Here is a 13651-nt window from a genome sequence, read left to right on the forward strand (position 1 = left end):
TAATATCAGTGCTCCCATATTTGCGACTCGCTACCCACCCAGAAAAAATACTAGGTAGTTGCTGTAGTCCCTCAAATAAAAAGTACTAAATATAAGTAATAATTTGAGTTCTATATAGTTATTCAGTAGTGTCTAACTTTGACATGATACCATCTACCTAGCAAGAACATTGACATCTACAGGCAAGATATATCTACAGTATAGTTAGCAAAACTACAGTATAGCTAGCAAAACAAAGCTTTGTGAATTCCAAGGGTTATGAATAGCAACTAAAGCACTAGGTTGTGGTATTACACTGCAAAGGCAAAAAGGCAAGCTACAGCGAGGTTGTGGGTGACAATAACAGGAAGAAAGTACGTCGTGATGAGCGACCCGTTACCTGTATTGATCAGGATTGTTAATGACCTGCACAACAAGCGTAGGCACAGAGAGCTGGTCAATAACGCTGCTCAAATGTCAATGATCTAGAAACAATGCTTCTACGTGGCTTTAACAGCAGCCTGATTGATGAGGTTGTGTTTTGTGGGGTTTTTTTATTTTGTAAAATGGGCCGGAATTGTTACTGAAATAATAATCAACGGTAACCCTACTAAAATGGAAGCAACACTATGATATTAAGAAGACATTTAGTTGCTTTAAAGTAGGTTTTCAGCACTTCCGTGTGTGGCCTAGTTTAGTCAGTGGCTAATGAGCTAGCATTGTCTAGCGTTTTAGTGATTGACGCCATTTAGCTCAGGCAGCGGGTTTAATGGTTGAACAGTGCCATCTGCTGGACACACCAGGACAAGCACACAGGGGCTGCTCTTCTAGAAGCAATCTGACGGGCTAACTTTTAAAGTTAAAATACATACAGTGGTGTCCCAAACGTGACTGTAGATATTTTACTTATACTTGTACAGTTAAATTACATATAATAATAAAAGCTGTGACTTGCCAATAGTAAATGTTTTTTTTCCAGTTATGTTTTTAATGAATGTGTGATTGTTATCTGGGTTATTAGCAATTAAAAAACCATGGTGCGTATTCCCTAGTTTTAATTGGAGTGTGAGGACACAGAGCATTGATCTGCCTTATCGTTAAAAGTAAATTAGACAGCGATGTTATCGCTATAATTCTTGGGATTAAATCAATAGACTTAATAAAAGAAGATGTCCAGATAGCCCAAATAGAACCGGACAGAGGTATCATTAGTGAAGCAAACGGGCTCCGCGGGGCATGCAGTGCTATTAAAATTGCAAATAGGAATTATCCATGACAACATCTTCATGGTCCTCTGGAGAAATATTGCTTTGAGCCATGACCGTAAGTGTGGAAGCATAATTACAAACATGTTCTTTTGGCTTTACATCCCAGAGTAGTTGGCTCTATCGCTTTATCGCTAGTTTGCAAATGAACTACAGTCCCTCTACCTGCCTTCGATACCGAAGTACATTTGGAAGACATCGCAGCAGCCTTTCTCCTGCAAAAACCGGTAGAGCAGGCCCAGGTCCATGTGGTTGCCTCTGGTCCCGTGAGGGTCAAACACGGCCTCCTCAAAGCCTGAGAACTTGCGCAGGGAGTCCACACTTCTGCCCAGCAGGGAAATGTCTTCTCTGTGTCGAATCATGATCCGCTTCCATGTCAGAAGCTTCACTCTGTCCCAGGATAACAAGATGAGACACTACAGTGATGAACAAACATCCGCGTACAAACAGAAGTTACCTGGACCAGAACTCCTCGCAGGCCGGCTGTGGACCCTCCACACAAACAATCCCAGGCTTCCCAGGCATGCTGAACCCAGTCAAGCCGAGCTCTTTGGCCCACTCCAAGATGTTCTTCCTCTTGGTGCTGTTGTAGATGTGATGGCTGTAGATCCACAGTCGACTGAAGGCTTCCTGCCGCTGTGGCGAGTCCGCATCCCTCTCGGGGGGCACCGATGAGCTCCTCTTGTTACCGAAGGCCTGCAGGTTGTCTCTCAGCCAGTCCACCGCTGACAGCACGCACACTTCCCCCAGGCAGGCTTCCGTGAGGTACGCGTTGAGACCGGCGTGCAGCTGTGTCTGCTGGGCTCGGCTCAGTCCAGAAGACCTGAGGCAAGCACGGTATGTCACACGGGATCACAGTGTTCCACATCTAGACTTTTCTACTCAATACATCTCTGCAAGGCATCGAAAATACATGGCAATACTACTGCAAAACATAATACAGCATGTAGAGTATATTACAGTATATATGTACAGTGTACAATTAAGGCAGGGCCCTACGAAAAGTGGAGAGGGGCCCATTTGCAGTCACCGGCTAGTTTTTCACATTCGATACATAAAATTGTCCCCAAAAAAAAAACATTGGAAAAAATAAGTCAAAATATGAAGAAAAAACTGGGAAGATAATGTACTAATAACCTGATCCAGGGTTGTGCAAGCTTTTTCCACCGAGAGCCACATAGTGAAAAATGAAAACTATAATTGACTGTATTAACATAATATAACTTTTTCCGTAGCCTAATTTTCCAAAAATTACAACTTTATTTTGTTTTGTTTATGTCTCATAATATTAGGACTTTGAAATAACTTTTTTATTCCCTATTTCAACTCTATGCTACTCAAATGACCTTATTTTTCCCTCATATTACAAATTGACTGCGGAAGAGTGGTTAACACGCAGGCCAAACAGCTAGGAGACCCAAGTTCGATTCCACCCGTGGCCATCTCTGTGTAGAGTTTGCATGTTCTCCCTGTGCACGCGTGGTTTTCTCCGAGGACTCCGGTTTCCTCCCACATTCCAAAAACATGCTAGGTTAATTGGCGACTCCAAATTGTCCGTAGGTATGAATGTGAGTGTGAATGGTTGTTTGTCTACATGTGCCCTGTGATTGGCTGGCCACCAGTCCTGGGTGTACGCTGCCTCTCGCCTGAAGACAAGTGGGATAGGTTCCAGCACCCCCGCTTCCCTTGTGAAAATAAACGGTAGAAAATGAATGAATATTACAAGTTCATTTTTGTCAAATTGGGACATATTTTCTTGAAAAATTCGTATTCTGGACTTAATATTTTGGCTTTATTCTCATAAAACTACAGCTGTTTTTTTTCAACTTTCTCCTTGTAAATCATCGTCTACTAATTGTATGTTTTCCAAAAACGACAAGTATATTTTGTTTTATTTCTCATATGAAACTGATTTTCTTCTTGAATATTTCAACTGTATGCTACTAAAGTGACGTTGTTTTTTTTCATAATATTACAAGTACATTTGTGTAAAATTGCGACACTTTTTCTTGTTAGAATACAAGTTTTTTCTCATAATATTTTTATTCTCGTAAAATTACAGTAGTTTTTACTTTTTAATGCTGTTTTTTTTTCATTTTTAAAAACCATTTCCACTTTCTTTGTAAATTTTCTTCTAATAATTATGACATTTATTCCCATAATATTTGGACTTTATTCCAATTGCATACATTTTCCCCAATGTAATTTTAAAAATTATCACAGTGTTATTCCTGTATTCCTTTCAAATCAAGTTCTGCATGCATCGTGACCTTTTTTATTTGTTTACAGAAAAAAATCAGATCATAGCATATATGGAAAATATAGTTACTCATGTTCTAACTGTCCACCTGCTGTGCTTAATTGATATTTGTACATTTTAGAATATTTATAATAGATTTACTGTAGTAACAACCATAGGGAAAACAAAGATATATATCATATGCAAGGTAATTATATATTGCATAATAAGTTGATATCTGCAATATGTTTTTAAATACTATCATGCATGCTGATTTTTGAACATATAAATCAAATGTGACTCACCTGACTGTTAGCTCTGGGATGACACTAGGATATTCTGATGGAAAGGTACAGGACAGTAGAAAATCCACCTGTGAAGATTGGAAAAGTGTCAAGAACATCGTGGAATGTATGTGAGAACTTTAGTAAAAGTACTAATCGGCGACATATTGTATTGTGTCGCTTACTCCTTCGGTGCTGTCATCCTGTAGCTTCTGCTTGATGACGAACTGGGGTCTGGAGGACGGAGGTGGTGATGATGATGACCCGTCCACGTAGTCGCGGAGCTCGGCCATGGCCAGGTGGTCCACAATCTCCAACTCTTCATGCGTGGGGAACATGCTGCTGAGAAGTTCTATCTCTGCAAGCTGAGATGCAGCCCACTCTTGGAACGACATGCTAACTATAGCTACCGAATGGTTAGTTATTAGACAATTGCAGCGTCTATGTGTTGTTTTTCATGTTTAAATGACTGTTTTCAGCCAATATCAACAACACGTACACGTTGAATACGCCCACGGAAGCCGCATACGCTCAAACATCAGCTTAGCATGCTAGCGAATGAGGCTTGTTGCCAACCGGGACATTTTAAGCGACGCACAGGAAGTGCTCGTACCGGACAATAGAAAACTGTCACTTGGTTTTTGTTCCCCCTTCTCACCTGCATGCTGCCAAATCATTTTTTCGCGGTATTTGTCCAAATTCCCACACTTTCATGGATAATTTGCAAAGATAACCACGTGTGGATTAAAGATGGCGTCTGCTGAAAGTACGCGAAAGTGAAAGTGTGACGTGTTCCGCCTCTGTTTGTGCCCAGTAAGTGTACCTACCGGGGAGGCGATTCACGTTGGATCGTTACGTTGACGAATCCGGCTTTGAACTAATTCGCATACGTGGTGTATTTTAAGCAATATTACAAACAACGTGTTATGTGTTTTGCTTTTGTGTCTCCTCGCAGCGGCGCATAGGCGAGCATGGGCAAGAAAAGGGCTAAGGACAGAGGCTCCAGAGAGGATGATGACGTTGAGATGATAGGTAAGCACTCTTGACACTTGAACACATTCCTTCAAATGATGCTTGTCTGCGGTCATTTGTTTCGTCCTAGGTCCAGTTTGCAGGCACATTAGGAAAGGAGCAGACCAAACTGTCCTCAAGAAGATATCTGGGAACTCCGATTGGACAAGTTGCCAGGATTGTAAACATGAAGAAAACAAGGAGAACATCTGCACCGGCCCTTCTAGGGACGCAGAGGATGAGAAAGAAGCAGCGACATCCGTATGGATGTGCATGAAATGTGGCCACCGAGTGAGTGTCCATGTGGCAGGTTGATTTTTAGCACTTTAAATCAACTCTGCTGCATTTTCTCAAACTTTTTTCACTAAAAATATAATATAAGGTATTCAACCCAGCAGACAGCATTCAGGTTTGGATGTTTCACTATATATCTTGTAAAATCTTTTGAGATGACAGCACATTTTAGAAGCTTTTTATCAAATCCAAACAGATAAAAAAAAAAATATCACACTATAAAAATACCTATATAGTCAACCCAGCCCACGGTGTTTTGTTTTTAATGTTTGAAGTCACAAAAACTCTTGAAAATTATACTTTATGTGAAATCTAAGCTGGTAAAATCCCAGAATATAAACGTATTTGACCCACATGACATTTTGGTTTCAAATATTTGAATTATGTTTCATAATATGTCATGAAAACTCTTAAAAATTATACTTCAGAAGCTGTTAGTGAACTCAAGGCTGGTAAAAATAGCATAATATAAACTACTATATATAATATATAATATAATATGTGTATATATTTATATGTGTGTGTGTGTATATATATATATATATATATATATATATACACAATATATATGTGTGTGTGTGTGTGTATGTGTGTATATATATATGTGTGTGTGTGTGTGTGTATATATGTATGTATATATATGTATGTGTGTGTATATATGTATGTATGTGTATATATATGTATGTATGTATGTATGTGTGTATACAGATGTGTGTGTGTGTGTGTATATATATGTATGTATATGTATATACATATGTATATGTGTATATGTATATACATATGTGTATATGTATATATATATATATATATATATATATATATATATATATATATATATATATATATATATATATATATATATATATATAAACTGCATATTTAACCCAACAGTTGATATTTTGGTTTGGAATACTTGAGCTAAGCCCTGTAATATGTTACAAATATCCTTTTAAAAGTATATTTTGACAAGAATGTAAAAATAAGCTACGTTTGGAATATTTGAGTTACATTACACAGTCTTTGTGTTGGATAAAAAAAAGTTATGTTCTTGAAGGGATGTGGGCGAAGCTCTGAGAACCAGCACGCCATCAAACATTATGAAACCCCTCGCTCGGATCCTCACTGCGTGGTCATCAGTTTGGACAGCTGGAGCGTTTGGTGAGACGGCCAATCAGTGACGGCACTTCCTGTGAGCCGAATTCTATCACTATTGTTTGTTCACCGCGTGTGGCCAACCCTCTCAGGTGCTACGAGTGCGACGATGAAGTCCAGTACTCCAGAAGCAGTCAGCTGGCTCAGCTGGTGAACAACATCAAAAAGAAATCACAATCGGATCTGGTAGACAACGCACAGAAAATAGGTAACACCACGCTGGAACCTGTATGAGGTCAAAAACAAATGTTCTCACAGTTAACAATGGGAATACAATTGCACACTTTAAATCTTTTTGTCCACTGACTGAAGAAGCCAGCGCTGTGGAGGAATCTCGAAAGCAAGCCCTGGAAGAAGACGAGGACAAGGAGAACAAGGAGAACCAGAGGCGTGACAGGAAAAGCGCCAAGACGGAGCCTCGGAACTCCATCAGTGCAGCGGAAGACAGCAGCGGCGTTCCCGTGAGGGGACTGAGCAACCTGGGAAACACGTGCTTCTTCAATGCCGTCATCCAGGTGAGCAGCGATGGACACCTAAGCGAGAGAGAGGCTAAAAATCCGTGGCTAATTCTTCTTTGCAGAACCTCTCTCAGACACATCTGCTGAGGCAGACTCTCAGCAAAGTTATAGACGACAAGACCGAGCTGAGCGTCCCACCTGCTGTCACCTCCACACTGGTGTGTCACCATGCCTTCTTAACTGCTCTTTAGTCTTTCCTTTATCATTTAGGTTAATTGGTTCCGGACCTGACAGTGATAAGTGAGTTTCCGCCAAGTAGGATTCCTTATTTAGAAATTGAATACTTTTGGAGTTATGGCTTAGAAAACCTTTCAAATACTTTCAAATAATTAGAGCTCGCTAGACATGAAATAACACCCCTATAGTCGCCCTTCTTACCCTTTATCGTGCACACAATAGGAGAAAATAAGACTCACATATGTTAGCATTATGACAGTTGCTTGTCTTTGCTTCTTTTTTTACTTCCTGTTTCTGCACACGATTTCCTGCGGTGGCCATCGATATTACTGACACCCAGTGACCTGTGTTGAACAAACATATCATCACAGTGTCTTTGAATGCATCTTCTCAATTCCTTACATTTTAGCTTTTAATTCATTTTGCCATCTTTAAAAAAGCCTCATTTAGGCAAAAAAAGCTTAAATCTACATAGTGGGATTACTGTTTGATATCTATTTTTATGTTTTGGAGCGCAGAAGCCTGTTGTGGTGCAACTGGACCAGCCTGGATCGCTGACTGTGGCCATGTATCAGCTGCTCAATGAGATCCAAGATTCAAAGAAGGGTGTGGTGACGCCGCGGGAGCTGTTCACACAAGTTTGTAAAAAGTGAGCACTTTCTTTTCCTCCTGGGAAATACCAATGGAAATCCACTGAACCCATCTTAAAGCCTTTACTGACAGTTTCCAAAAACTCAGACTCTGAGTTTGTGTGTGGACTGGTAAAGCTGAACTTTTTGTGTGTGCCACAACTGGTTGTATGGGCTCCTACAGCGGCTCTACCAACAAAGACAGAGTGTGATGTGCTGCCGTTTGAGTTGTAGACCAGTCTCAGAGGTTATTTGTCATGTCAGACAAACTCTACGGGCACTTAGTACGTCTTCGTGTGTCGCCCGTACAGCCAATGTGTGTCTTTCGTTGTTTCGCTGGTGTCAGGTTTAGCCAGACTGTCCGTATGCTTGTTGTACACCGCTCGTACATAATTAGTGCAGCTAACGCTTTTTCAGATATTTCTGAAAAGTCTGGTTGTGACCTAGCCTTAAAGGGGACCTATTATGCTCATTTATTCACCCTTTTTATTGAGTTATGGACTCCAATAGAGCAGTTACACACAATAACCAGCACAGAAAGCATTCTAGATCTTCCAGAGCATAATAGGTCCCCTTTAAGTTGAGTTGTAATGTACGAACAAAAACATGAAAAGTACAAAAGTGATATTGTGATGTTGGTCATCGTAGCTATTCTTCGAGCTACATACTAGTCTGCTGTATGCACATACATAGTTTTTTTTTTTCCTCCGAGATGCAGTTTTTGTGTGGTATAACTTTTGTGCCACTTTTGAGGTGTAATTGTCCGGCCAAAGTTATTGAAACGTGACATCTTGTGTGTGCAGGGCTACAAGGTTCAAGGGCTTTCAGCAGCAGGACAGCCAGGAGCTCCTGCGCTACCTGTTGGACGGGATGAGAGCGGAGGAGAGCAAAGTACGCACATTCGCACCCAAAGTACACACTGTCCCCAACAGGACTGCAATGCATCTCTGACTAGATCAAGTCTAATTTGCGTAACTGGCTGTGACGCAAAACTGTGGCCAGAGTGAAGCTTTTCCAAAAGTCTGTTATGGTATCGGTGTCAATGTGTTGAGTTACAATGCTGTATGCTATACGCTGCTGTAATGGCAAGCTGCAGTGCCAGTCGCATTATAGTGTGTTCATGAGCTGGGGTGAATCGGTAGCGCCATATTTATTAAAAAAAAAAAATTTAGTAAGGAAAATTTAGTGCCAAATCTATCTGTGGCGGTCCAAATTGAGTCCTGACGGGCCACTACAAATGTATGACTATAGGGGAAACACTGGGTTCTGTGTATGGAAATTTGTTGTTTGCATTTTTTATGTAATTCGTTAATTTAACTAGATTAAAAATATGTTTTATGTATGTACCATATTAGCTAATGGGACTGTAAAGGTGACTATAGGGGTGTTGTTCTATGTCCAGGGGGCTCTAATAATGTTAAAAAGCCTATTTAGAAGGTAAACAGGTTTTCTATACTCTAAGTATCACAATATCCGATGAATAAATAAGGAATTCTTGAAATGATTGTTTTTAGAGGGTTAGCGTTGCCGTCACAGAGGCACTCAAGCAATCTGTCACGGATGGAGAGCAGCTCAAGTCTGTTGTGAAAGGTAGGTTGCAATGTTGCACTGTTAGGTGGAAAGGTCGTCATTTAACGGCAAGATTTTGAACTGCAGAGTACGAGAGAAACGGCATCTCCAAGAACTTTGTCGACCAGGTGTTTGGCGGCGAAATGACCAGCACGATCATGTGTCAGCAGTGTAAGACGGTCAGTGTTGCCATCCGTATTAAAAACAGTATCATTGCAGCATGAAAAACGGGAAAGGACGATGCTAACCGGCCTCTTGTTTTGCTCTCGCAGGTCTCTGTGGTCACTGAGATGTTTCTGGACCTTTCTCTTCCTGTGTCTGATCAAGTAAAGATTTGTATTGTACACGCTTTTCACATAAGTTAATTATTTATACTCTATATAGATATCTTATTGATTAGTTTCCTTTTTAGACACAACTTCATCGGTCTTACTTCAGATTAAGGGTGAATGTTTGGAAATAAAGGTTATTATAATTTTTTTTTTTTTAGAATTTCACGGCTTCACTCTATCATGGTTTTATTTATTTTATTAATAGATTCTGTTTTTGTGGTTGAATAAGGCCAATAATTAGTTTAAAAAAAAAGAGTAGTTCAGCACATTTGACATATTTTTGGCCTAAATGAAGCATTTTCAAGCATAACTACGCAGTAAAAGGCATTCAGAAGGCATTGTGAGGATATATTATCCTATAATATTATAGTCTTATTTTCCCTTATGTTTACCATGTTGGGTAAAAGGAGTGTAAAGCTGACTATAGGGGTGTTATTTCATGTCTAAAGGGCTCTAATAATGTTAAAAGGCCTATACAGACGGTGGGAAACTGGATTTCTACATCTAGTATGTCTTATTTTTTCCTATTGTGTTTACTATATTGGCTAATAGGAGCGTAACAGTGACTAGCTCTAGCGATGAAATATTATATTGATAAATCAAGAATCCAACTTTGCAGAAATTCTCTGGGTCAGTAAGCAATTAACAGCAATAAACGGGGTATTACAGTGTAGCCAAGATGCTCAGGTCCTGCTTGAATGTGACATATGGAAACATTCTGCCGGATTTAAGTTTGCTTTTTTTAGGCGTTTATGTCCATATCTATTCCAACAGGGTTACAGGAAGAACCAGAAGAAAGTGGTCCAGAAAGGCCGCGACATGAGCGAGGACGGCAGGGAAAGTCAAAGTGAAGACATTCCCACGGGGAGCAAGTACCAGCAGAAGAAAGCCAAGAAGCAGGCCAAGAAGCAAGCAAAGGTGACCCTTTGGAAGGCTTTGCTTGCGGTGGTGTTTGGAGATCTAACTGCTTTTATTTGTATTTTCAGCATCAAAAGAGGCAGCAGAAGCTGGAGAGCAGAGTCATTTTGAGCAGTGTGACATCGTCAAGCGGCACGGAGCGCCAACAGGGCGGCTCTGCTGAGGTTGCTGAGAATTCTGCGCAGGCAAGCAACCTGAACACCAAAGAGGAGGTCCGGCCTTATGAGGAGAAAGACGACTCATCAATCAATCGCTTCGTCACCTTAACCGAGACGCGGCGCTCTGACGCCACCTTTCAAGACGACGACGAAGACGATGCCGATGCTCAGCTGGTTGGCGAGATGGAGAAAATCAACCTGAACGATGCTTTCATCGACTCGTACGCGTTGGAAACGTGTGTTGAGAGCGAGGATGAAGCGCAGGAGGAGGCCAAGGAATACACAGTGGTCAACCAGGACCCGGAGCTGGCCTTCCAGACTCTGGCCAGCAGGGCTTCCCCGGACACGCAGGAATGCTCGGTGGAGTCGTGTCTGTTCCACTTCACAGAAGAAGAAACCCTCAGCCAGAACAACAGCCTCCTGTGCGTCACCTGCACCAAACGGCAGGCTAGCAAGGACAAAGCTGCAGGTAGAAGATGAATGACACGAGTGCACGCCACAGGCCGGATGGGAGTCACCTCGCTCCTGTGTTCTTCCTTTCCAGGATCTAAGAACATCTACACTGAAGCCTTGAAGCAAATGCTTATTTCCTCTCCACCGCCGGTTCTGACGCTTCACCTGAAGAGATTTCAACAGGTAATCCAGCAAGATGATGATAGTTCACACTGGGGGTGTCCTAACTTTATCCAGCGAGTGCCAAAGAGGTCCACTTTGATATTTTGTTAAGACATTAGGCTATCTATAACTAAATCAAAGACATTCTATGTAAAAATATATACTGTACTCAGCAGAACCTCAGCCCCTTTTTAGTCGGAATGGTACAATCTTGATCACATGACATTTTCATGCTGTATTGATGGCGGTACAAAAGTCAGCCTTTTGTTAGAAATAGAACACTGGGGGTCTTGAAGGCAGATGCTGAAACACTGCATGAACAGTATGCAGAACGCCACTACTGCCACCTATTGCCCACATCCCGAACAGCAGCGCACAACCCTACACCCCTCGCTTCAACAGTCAATTATTCTAAGATACCTACATACACATATAGTATATTCTTCTTTAGCATTTTGCTTGTGCTACTAAAATGACATTATTTTTCCTTATCATATTATGAGTTGGGCTGCACGGCGGATGAGTGATTAGGGCGCAGACAGGAGACCCAGCTAGGAGACCCGAGTTCGATTCCACACTCGGCCATTATCAAGCCAGGGCTCTTGTTGTAACAAACAGCACAAAAACGTCTGCTGTTTCTCTATGGAGTTTGCATGTTCCCCCCGTGCATGCGTGGGTTTTCCCCGGAGACTCCGGCTTCCTCCCACATTCCAAAAACATGCTAGGTTAATTGGCGACTCCAAATTGTCCATAGGTATGAATGTGAGTGTGAATGGTTGTTTGTCTATATGTGCCCTGTGATTGGCTGGCCACCAGTCCAGGGTGTACCCCGCCTCTCGCCCGAAGACAGCTGGGATAGGCTCCATCACCCCCCGACCCTTGTGAGGATAAGCAGTAGAAAATGAATGAATTAATTAATTTTCCGATCTTATTTTATTTTTAGTCAACTTTTTTTTCTGGAAATATTCTTCTCGTAATTATGACTTTATTCCCATAATATTTTAACTTTATCCTCATAACGTGTCAAACAAAAATGATTGACACTTTATTTTTTATTTCTCATAATATTACGACTTAAAAAATGTTTTCATTTTCTTTCATTCAACTTTATACTACTAGAATTACTCATTATGGTTTTTCTTGTTTGATTACAACTTTTTTCTCATATTTGGACTTTATTCTTGTAAAATTACTGGTGATTTTTCTATTTTTGCTGGTCCTATTGTGGTGTTTTATTTTATTTTCTTAAAAGGGACCTATTATGCTCTTTCCACTTTTCTGACCTATAAATGTACTTAGAATGGTGTATTCTCGTGTTAAACCATGGCAAAGTTTCAGATAATGAGGTCTGCGTATTTGGATGGCTCTGTTTTTTCCTCTGACATCAGTGAGACAGACCTCCTTATATGCGCGTGCCAGGGTACAAGCTGTAGGCCTGCCTCCTCCTTGCTGTTTTGTCTTAGGAGTGTAACCAATCACAGTTCAATGGGCATGCCTGGAGGTGGGCCGTGGGTAGAATAAATAAAAACAAACCGTTTTCGAAATCCAAGGAAACCCAGCTGGAATAGGTGCAGTTTCTGAAAGATGTAGAAAGCTTTTTGTGTGGATTATGGTGTGTAGCTGCTCCATAGTAGTCCACAATTCTTGCATAATAGGTCCCCTTTAAATTATATTTTTAGAATGTCACATAAAAAAGCAGCCATGGGCTGCACTTCTCGTGGAACTGCAGCATGTCTTCTGTTCAATGCCTCCTTCTTTGTCTGTAGAATGGCTACAGTATATGTAAGGTGAACCGACATGTCCCCTTCCCTCTTATACTGGATCTCGCCCCTTTTTGTGCCCTCAAAAGTAAGGCAAGTACAACATTTCTTCATCTTTTGGTTGCAGTTTTGGAATGAGGTGATAATAGAACAGCTAAGATTTTTTTTTTCCTCCTTTCAGAACGTGCCAGAAGGTGAAAATCATATTTTGTACAGCCTGTACGGCATTGTAGAGCACAGCGGCACAATGAGGTCCGGTCACTACAAGGCGTATGTGAAAGTACGACAGCAGAGCTCCGTCTCATCCTCCGGCAAACTGGTGGCAGAAGGTGGGTGCACACAGCGTGAGCGGTGTTATCCTAAGGCGTATTGATGGTGTTCTGCAGCCTGTGTCCCATCTTGCAGGAGGATCGTGGTTCCACATCAGCGACACGAGCGTGCAGCCCGTGAGCGAGAGCAAAGTGCAGAGCAGCCAAGCCTACCTCCTGTTCTACGAGAGGCTACGCTAATCACAAACAGTGCCTCTATAGCTCTTCATCATATGGAGTCTCGCCCTATCTCAGCTTCTTTTCTATGTCATCGACTCTCAACTGAGCTGTGATGAAATTATTATGACTTCTCAGTGGACATTTATTCAGTTGGTGTTGGGAGATCAACCACAAGTTAGCAGCTGTATTTCCCCCCTCAGTCATGGGAATGTGTCAAGATGTGCAAACAAAGTCATAAATAGATTTTTACACAATCATTAACT

General features: G+C 41.3%; 2 protein-coding genes across 5 annotated transcripts; one reads left to right on the forward strand and one right to left on the reverse strand.

The window, feature by feature from the left end:
* Positions 1 to 726: 726 nt before the first annotated feature.
* Positions 727 to 4974, reverse strand: rwdd2b (RWD domain containing 2B). The gene is made up of 4 exons (XM_058079488.2): positions 3953 to 4974; positions 3789 to 3856; positions 1702 to 2067; positions 727 to 1634 (listed from the first exon to the last, which is right to left on the reverse strand). The coding sequence occupies exons 1-4, from the start codon at positions 4160 to 4162 to the stop codon at positions 1406 to 1408; spliced, it is 873 nt and encodes a 290-aa protein (XP_057935471.2). The 5' UTR covers positions 4163 to 4974; the 3' UTR covers positions 727 to 1405.
* On the forward strand, positions 4352 to 13648 carry usp16 (ubiquitin specific peptidase 16). Of its 4 annotated transcripts, none has more exons than XM_078792706.1 (18): positions 4352 to 4580; positions 4723 to 4799; positions 4870 to 5069; positions 6127 to 6230; positions 6317 to 6432; positions 6540 to 6739; positions 6805 to 6900; positions 7438 to 7568; positions 8352 to 8439; positions 9063 to 9138; positions 9205 to 9296; positions 9390 to 9443; positions 10224 to 10367; positions 10436 to 10994; positions 11070 to 11161; positions 12907 to 12993; positions 13082 to 13229; positions 13306 to 13648. In XM_078792706.1, exons 2-18 carry the CDS (start codon positions 4739 to 4741, stop codon positions 13407 to 13409), a joined length of 2352 nt encoding a protein of 783 aa, XP_078648832.1. In that variant the 5' UTR covers positions 4352 to 4580; positions 4723 to 4738; the 3' UTR covers positions 13410 to 13648. The 4 variants fall into 4 exon arrangements, with proteins under 4 accessions (XP_078648832.1, XP_078648833.1, XP_078648831.1 ...); XM_078792705.1 differs by having other exon boundaries at positions 4353 to 4580; positions 6537 to 6739; XM_058079479.2 differs by having other exon boundaries at positions 4353 to 4580; positions 4876 to 5069; positions 6537 to 6739.
* The last annotated feature ends 3 nt before the right edge of the window (positions 13649 to 13651 follow it).

The sequence above is a fragment of the Doryrhamphus excisus genome, linkage group LG8 (assembly GCF_037039965.1).
Source record: "Doryrhamphus excisus strain RoL-2023G ecotype Guam linkage group LG8, RoL_Dexc_Guam_v1.1, whole genome shotgun sequence".
Taxonomy (NCBI): domain Eukaryota; kingdom Metazoa; phylum Chordata; class Actinopteri; order Syngnathiformes; family Syngnathidae; genus Doryrhamphus; species Doryrhamphus excisus.

Excerpts from the sequence above, each read along its gene's own strand:
- rwdd2b (XM_058079488.2), bottom strand. The coding sequence starts at position 4,162 with ATGTCGTTCCAAGAGTGGGCTGCATCTCAGCTTGCAGAGATAGAACTT. Across the intron at positions 3,857-3,952 it reads AGGATGACAGCACCGAAGGA|GTGGATTTTCTACTGTCCTG; the intron begins GTAAGCGACACA and ends CAATCTTCACAG. Across the intron at positions 2,068-3,788 it reads ATCCCAGAGCTAACAGTCAG|GTCTTCTGGACTGAGCCGAG; the intron begins GTGAGTCACATT and ends TGCTTGCCTCAG.
- usp16 (XM_078792705.1), top strand. The coding sequence starts at position 4,739 with ATGGGCAAGAAAAGGGCTAAGGACAGAGGCTCCAGAGAGGATGATGAC. Across the intron at positions 4,800-4,869 it reads TGATGACGTTGAGATGATAG|GTCCAGTTTGCAGGCACATT; the intron begins GTAAGCACTCTT and ends GTTTCGTCCTAG. Across the intron at positions 7,569-8,351 it reads TTCACACAAGTTTGTAAAAA|GGCTACAAGGTTCAAGGGCT; the intron begins GTGAGCACTTTC and ends TTGTGTGTGCAG.